At 42.9% G+C, this 7,234-nt stretch overlaps 1 protein-coding gene across 2 annotated transcripts; it reads left to right on the top strand.

The window, feature by feature from the left end:
* Positions 1–641: 641 nt before the first annotated feature.
* Positions 642–6,754, top strand: Pdcd2 (programmed cell death 2). 2 transcript variants are annotated; one of them, XM_021221468.2, is made up of 6 exons: positions 642–946; positions 1,322–1,561; positions 2,252–2,383; positions 5,413–5,516; positions 6,259–6,372; positions 6,496–6,754. In XM_021221468.2, the coding sequence occupies exons 1-6, from the start codon at positions 664–666 to the stop codon at positions 6,652–6,654; spliced, it is 1,032 nt and encodes a 343-aa protein (XP_021077127.1). In that variant the 5' UTR covers positions 642–663; the 3' UTR covers positions 6,655–6,754. The 2 variants fall into 2 exon arrangements, with proteins under 2 accessions (XP_021077127.1, XP_029389069.1); XM_029533209.1 differs by lacking the exons at positions 5,413–5,516; positions 6,496–6,754 and having other exon boundaries at positions 664–946; positions 6,259–6,366.
* Positions 6,755–7,234: the final 480 nt, after the last annotated feature.

The raw sequence follows: 7,234 nt of genomic DNA, 5'->3' as shown, positions 1-7,234 counted from the left end.
AAGATCAGAGAATAAGAAACTGACCCTGTTCTGAGACAACAGAATAAACTGCTAACTTCTGCTTTGGGAAGCCTACCTGCCCCTTTCTATTCCAAAGGGAGCACGCATTTGTTCTCCCTTAAGAAGTGACCACCACCAATATCCAGTTAACAAGTTCCGTTTTGCTAAAGATAAAACTGTCCTAATAGAAATCTGAAAATTCAGCTTCGGTAAAACTTGCTCAGCTCCGGGAAAAACCTCTTTTGAAGCAGGGATTTTAAAAGACCACTCTAAGATAACCACAAAGATTATAACAATATCTAATGGCATAAACCATGAGATGTTTCTGATCCGGGCTGAGTCTCTTACCCAATAGCGAAAGGCTACAGCTGCGAACTAATTAAAGTTTGTCTTTTGTCCCCGAGTGCTGAGAATGCCCCCATTCCCCTCACCAGCCTGAGGATCTACAACCAACACCTTAAACTCAGGTCTGAAGAGCTTCCGCCCTTCGTGTCCCCAGAAACAGTGACAGTTCGACGGAGGTGTGGTCTTGTTCACCAGCCTCCTTTATTCACTTTTTGCTTCCTGCCTACAGGTCAGCTCGAGAGCTGACCCCGCCTCCCGCCTTCCGGTCCAACACGTGACCACGCCCTTCCGGCCTGGTGGCCGAGTCCTGCTGCGAGCATGGCTGCGGCCGCCCCTGCTCCGGTGGAGCTGGGCTTCGCCGAGGAGGCACCGGCCTGGAAGCTGCGCAGCGAGCAGTTTCCCAGCAAAGTGGGCGGGCGGCCCGCGTGGCTGGGCCTGGCGGAGCTGCCGGGGCCCGGGGCGCTGGCGTGTGCGCGCTGCGGCCGCCCGCTCGCCTTCCTGCTGCAGGTGTACGCACCGCTGCCGGGCCGGGACGACGCCTTCCACCGCAGCCTCTTCCTCTTCTGCTGTCGCGAGCCGCCCTGCTGCGCCGGCCTGCGAGGTGAGCGGCCGCCGGGACAGGACCCGGGCGAGGGTTGCCACGGGGGCTGAACCCCGGACGTAGGACGATCGGTTGGCGCGAGTGGTTGTACCCAGGTACCGGAATTGTCTTAGAATCGTGTCCCTTTCATCCTTGGCACGGACTCCTTAGAGCCAGTCATGTCAGGCGGAGCTCTTCCCGGGTTTAAAAACTCTTTACCTTTCATTTTTATTCCCTTTCATATAAAATCCGCCCCCCCCCCGAAAGCAAAAACCTTAGTTTTTCCTCCTTAAATGAGGTTTTATGAGGTGAATCACCGAAAACGGTTCAAATGTTTGAATTACTTTGTTTTACTGAAAAATACTCTCACGCACCCCTTTCTCCTCTTCATTTCAGTTTTTCGAAATCAGCTACCAAGGAAAAACGCATTCTACTCCTATGAGCCCCCTTCTGAAACGGAAGCTTTGGGTACAGAATGTGTGTGCCTCCAGCTTAAGTCTGGAGCCCATCTCTGTAGGGTTTGTGGTTGCTTGGCCCCTATGACATGCTCTAGGTGCAAACAGGCACGTTACTGCAGCAAGGAGCATCAGACATTAGACTGGAGGCTCGGACACAAGCAGGCTTGTACACAGTCAGGTAAGACCCTGTTTTCAACTTAGCTTCACTGCCTGTCAACTGAGGCACTCCAGTTTCTGGTTAAACTTGAAATTAGAAAACATACTTAAAAAGTTTTAGGAACTGGTAGCATGAACATTTCGCCAATCTAAAACACAACTGGCTTTATTCTAACAGGGAGTGAGTACTTAGCCGTGATCATGCAAATGGCCTTACAATCTTTTGGTTGACAGCACATTCATGCATCCCTGGTCTGAAGATAATAATGAATTCTTAATTGTTAGCGACTTTGTAGACTGCATCTCTTCATTTTATTCATGCTTTTGTTGGTGTAAACAGATCTTTAGTGTTAGTGTTTCAAGAACAAGTGTTAACAGTTGTTAGTGAGCACGTAGTGGTGGGACCTATCTGTGGTCCTAGCACAACTGCAGGACTTGGAGTTAGAGGGCAACTAGGCAACATAGTAAGAGCCTATCTACTGACGATGAGCCATGTTATATATGCAGCAGTGTCACACACATTTACTGTCAATTACTTCATGTGATCGCTTCTATGAGGTTAATGATTGTCCTATTCCATAGCAGCTCTGATGTTCAACTGTGATGGATTCACCCAACAACACAGATCTTAGAACTTAATGTCTTAGAAATGGGAAAATTTTAGGTCCTCAAAACTCAATGTTTATTAATGATGCTGATAACTTTATTGTAGACCACTTAGACCATATGGTTCCAGACCACAACTTCCTGTTTCCAGAATTTGAAATTGTAACAGAAACAGAAGATGAACTTTTGCCTGCGGTTGTGGAAATGGAGGATTATTCTGAAGTTACAGGAAGCATGGGTAAGGAGTCTGGGCATCAGTTTTACAGTACTATGACCACATAGTAGGAGGAGAGGTACCATCAGTGTTTATCTGTGGTGAGCCAGAGAATGTCTTGGTAGAAGATTATAGATCCCAAGTCACTGCAGAATGTACGACAAGAGAGGTCCTTTGTAATGTAGTCTTTAGCTCTACTTTCACATCCATCCTTTGGCTACTTTCTCTAGAGTCCATGTTCTAGGGCTGTGTCTTTGGTGGCCACTTAACAGAGACTCGAGTAGTGACCCACACAGGTGCTGATCATCAATCCAGCATTCACCCTGCCCCTAGATTTCTTGGGCATGGGCTCATTCAAACACCCAGCAACACACTTTGCCTCATTCTTCCTGTGAGGAAACTAAAGTTCTAGGTATCATGTGTTTGAACAAAGAACTTAGTTTTTATAGTTTTATTCTAGATCTTACTGACTCTAGAATCTGAACTTTTAAACCATAAAGTCAGGTTTATAGAACTAAATTAAGAGTCTCAGTTTATTGGCTCATTTGCTGCAAGCATTACAAAATCAAAGAGACTTTTTAGACCCAGTTCATTCTTGGTAACAGAAATACACATCAGGAAGAATGGTACCCAGTAGTCGGGGGTGGGGACGGGGACTTATTCTCAGAAGGGAAACCATAGAAAGCTTAGCCAAGTAAAATGTCTTGTGACTGACAAAATAATGAAGGGCTGGAGAGATGGCTCAGAGGTTACAAGCAATTACTAGTCTTGCAGAGGACCTAGGTTTGGTCCCTAAAACCTACATGGCACTTTTCTAATTCCAGTTCCAAGTGATCCAAGTGCCCTCTTTGGGCTTGACGTGCACATACATACCTACATACATATCAGTAAAATATTCTATCAAAATATATGTGCCATAGGAACTCCCTGGATATAACTACACTGTCTACTCGTGCATATACTGTTGCTCATGTTTTTACAATTGGCAAGTCATGAAAATGTTTTCCTTCAGAAAGGATGTTAATGGGAGGACTGGTATACTCAAGAGCCGAGTGTAAGACTGTAATCATTTATATAAGAAATCATTATATAAGAAGCATCCCTAAAAGTATTTGAATTACAGAACTACTTAATCCAAGTCAGTTATTTGACAGTAGATTCCTAGTAAAATATATTCCATGAATGAAGAAAAAAGGTGAAAAAAAGTTAAATGCATGTTTTTCTTTCAGTTTGAGACAGATTCTCATGGAGGCCAAGCTGGCCTTGAACTGTCTTCTGCCTCCACTTCCAGAGTGCAAATATTACAGGTCTTAGTTACATCATTTTATACCTGACTGCTGCTGTTTTACTGAGTACATTTATGTACTGGGTCTGGGAAAATAGTAGTACAGATTTGCAAAAAGATGAAGGTCTGAATTTATATTGGAAGATGCCGGCAAATCGTACGCACGTTATCTACAACAGAGATTTAGAAATAACGACCGTCTTATTTGTAGTTAGCACTCCATATCTATAAAATGCTCTATTTAGAGAGGTGATTGATTCTAGAACTAGGGAGGAAATATTCAAATTATGAAAGTATTATAAGAAATTGAAGAAGTTAATAGTTAAGAATTCAGTTATCATGGTTTTAATCTCAGCACTAGGGAGACAGAGGCAGGATCTCTGAGTTCAAGGCCAGGGGGTCTACAGAGTTGAGTTCCAGGAGGGCTACACACATTGAAATCCTGTCTCAAAAAATAATTCAGTTATTACAGGGTCCAGTGATAGATATATAATCCCAGCGACTCAGGAGGCTAAAGGCAGGTTTGAAGTCCAGGGACTCCTAGGGCTACCAAATGAATTCAAGGCAATCCTGAACAAATTTGTGAGACCTAGAATAATAAAGGCGATGGGGGTTGGACTCAGCATACAGCATTTTTGCCTAATGTGTACTAGGCCCTTGATTCAGTTCCCTGGTTCTGAAAAACAGAAATCTCATCATCAAAAATTATTTTAATTCCCAGCACTCGGGAGAAGGAGGCAGAGGCAGAGGCAGGCAGATTTCTGAGTTCGAGGCCAGCCTGGTCTACAAAGTGAGTTCCAGGACAGTCAGGGCTATACAGAGAAACCCTGTCTCGAAAAACAACAAAAAACAAACAAACAAAAAAATTATTTGTAGATTAAGGGGCTTGGAGATCTTGAAATTTGATTTGAAGCTGATTCTTGGTACTTGACAATTAACTATAGTATATGTTCAACATTTACAAGATAAAATTTTTTTTTTTAAAGATTTATTTATTTATTATATGTAAGCACACTGTAGCTGTCTTCAAACATTCCAGAAGAGGGAGTCAGATCTCGTTATGGATGGTTGTGAGCCACCATGTGGTTGCTGGGATTTGAACTCAGAACAGTCGGGTGCTCTTACCCACTGAGCCATCTCACCAGCCCCAAGATAAAATTTTAAAATGCTTCCCTGTAGTGTGCTGTAGCTGAGAACTGGTTTGGGCTGCCAGGAGAAAGAGGTTAAGAGGAGGACACAGGAGGGTTTTTTGCTTCTGGGAGTTTCCTAGGGTTCCCTGAATTATCAATACGTTGCTTTTACACTTGAGAGAACATCAGTCTGAGGGGATTTATATTCTCCATGCATCCTGGCTCTCTATGGCAGTTAAGTGCCACCCCACAGACATATTGCTGTAGTCCTGAGCCATCAACCATATTTTAATTTGAAATCTTTTTTTTTTTTTTTTGGTTTTTTTCAAGACAGGGTTTCTCTGTGTAGCCCTGGCTGTCCTGGAACTCACTCTGTAGACCAGGCTGGCCTCGAACTCAGAAATCCGCCTGCCTCTGCCTCCCGAGTGCTGGGATTAAAGGCATGCGCCACCACGCCCGGCTTAATTTGAAATCTTAAAGACCAGATTTATATTGATTACATGTTATCCAGAAGTAAGCACTAATGTTACTTGACTAGAGGAAGCTATCTAATTAGAACTAGCTTCCCCATACATTTAAATTGTGAAATTATGGGATTATCCCAGCATTCCATAATTATTATGTTTTCCCCCCCCCAGGGGGAATTCCTGAGGAAGAACTAGATTCCATGGCAAAGCATGAATCCAAGGAAGATCACATATTCCAAAAGTTTAAATCCAAAATAGCCCTTGAACCAGAGCAGGTAAAATGGCATTTATACTTCTTTGTGTTCTTAAAATGATGGCCACCTTATAAAACCTGTATGATGCACATGCCTACACACTGTACACACATAAATGTCTACACAAATATTAAAAAACAAATCCATGACATGTTAATGTCAAGTTTTCCTCACTAAGTTGCTTTATTGTAAACAAAAATTACTAAAGGCAGCTTCCCAAAAATGTGGGATCAACTAAGTGTCCAGGATAACAGGAAGCTTTGATGGTAGGTTTTGGAAATGGTGATAAGTCTTAAACGAAAGACAGGAAAAACACTCTGACCCAATTATAGTGAATTTACATTTTAAGAAGTCAAGTGCTAACTAGCTACCTTATGCCACATTTTGTATGCAGATTCTAGTAATGAGTTAGTACAGTGTAGTGATAGGACTGACATTCCAGTGTGGGGTCAGTGCCTGTGGCTGAACCTAATAACCTGAGTTTGACCCTTGGGACCCACACAGTGGAAGAAGTTAACTTCCACACCTATACTTCGACATGAGTGCTGCCATGTGCATGTGTGTACACAATAATTTTTATTGTTTTAGAAGATTCTGACATTTTAGGGGAGGAATATCACTATTAAGGAAATCAGGTGAAATAATGGCTTTTGAGGGTTAGGGATGTTGGCAGTGTATATAGGAGCCCATGTGGATCTTTTCCAGACAGTCCTCAGATCATTGTTCTATTGGAAAGTCTTAGATGAGATATATTGATTTTTAGATTCTCAGGTATGGACGAGGGATTAAACCCATCTGGATTTCTGGTGAAAATATTCCTCAAGAAAAAGATATTCCAGATTGCCCGTGTGGTGCCAAGAGAATATTTGAATTCCAGGTATGGCCTTAAATAATTACTATTTTTAGAAAAATTGATCTAGGTAGCTCAACATGCCAGAACAGAGGGGCTATAAAGTCAGAACAGACAAAAGTGCCCTTCTGATGTTGTCCTTTTCCCTAGGTCATGCCTCAGCTGTTGAACCACCTGAAGGCAGACAGACTTGGCAGGAGTGTGGACTGGGGTATCTTGGCTGTCTTCACCTGTGCTGAGAGCTGTAGTCTGGGTATCGGCTACACAGAAGAATTTGTGTGGAAGCAGGATGTGACAGATACACCTTAAAAGGGGTTAAATTCTTACAAAAGATACAAAATAAAAAATAAAACCTTATGCCTCAGTACTTCACAATTCCATCTCTAGGACTTTATCCTAAGTAAACAGTTACCAAATACCAAATATGAAGATGTTGATTTACAGTCTCTGTATTATTAAAACAAGACCCAGTGACAGGGAATTAAGTTGAGGTATAGCCACAGCGAAGGGCAATAGTGTAAATAGTACACGGACACCAAGAGGGATAAACTAACGTCAGGATACCATTATTGATGTTCATGGCATGTTAGTTTTATAACATACTCAGGTGTGTGAAGAAAAAAGTCTGCTAGAGATGGCTTAGCTGTTTGAATGTATGTGCACCACAAAGTGCCTGGTGCCTTCAGAGGCCAGATGATACTGGGTTCTGTGGGAGTTAGACACTTGTGAGCTGCTGGGTGGATACTGAGACTCAAACATGGGTCTTCTGCAAAAATAGCTTGGGCTCAGTTGAATCTCCCAGCCAGCTCTCCAGCTCTAGCTCAGAGTAAGAGTGCCTGCTACTCTTCCAAAGGACCCAAGTTCAGTTCCTAGCATTCACATCAGGAAG

Source organism: Mus pahari, chromosome 21 (genome assembly GCF_900095145.1).
Source record: "Mus pahari chromosome 21, PAHARI_EIJ_v1.1, whole genome shotgun sequence".
Classification (NCBI taxonomy): domain Eukaryota; kingdom Metazoa; phylum Chordata; class Mammalia; order Rodentia; family Muridae; genus Mus; species Mus pahari.
This window is presented reverse-complemented; position numbering and strand designations above follow the sequence as displayed.

What these genes read in the sequence shown, in the direction of transcription:
- Pdcd2 (XM_021221468.2), top strand. Translation starts at nt 664, where the DNA reads ATGGCTGCGGCCGCCCCTGCTCCGGTGGAGCTGGGCTTCGCCGAGGAG. An exon ending in CTGCTGCGCCGGCCTGCGAG is followed by an intron (nt 947 to 1,321) that starts GTGAGCGGCCGC and finishes TCTTCATTTCAG; the next exon opens with TTTTTCGAAATCAGCTACCA. An exon ending in TAGCCCTTGAACCAGAGCAG is followed by an intron (nt 5,517 to 6,258) that starts GTAAAATGGCAT and finishes ATTGATTTTTAG; the next exon opens with ATTCTCAGGTATGGACGAGG.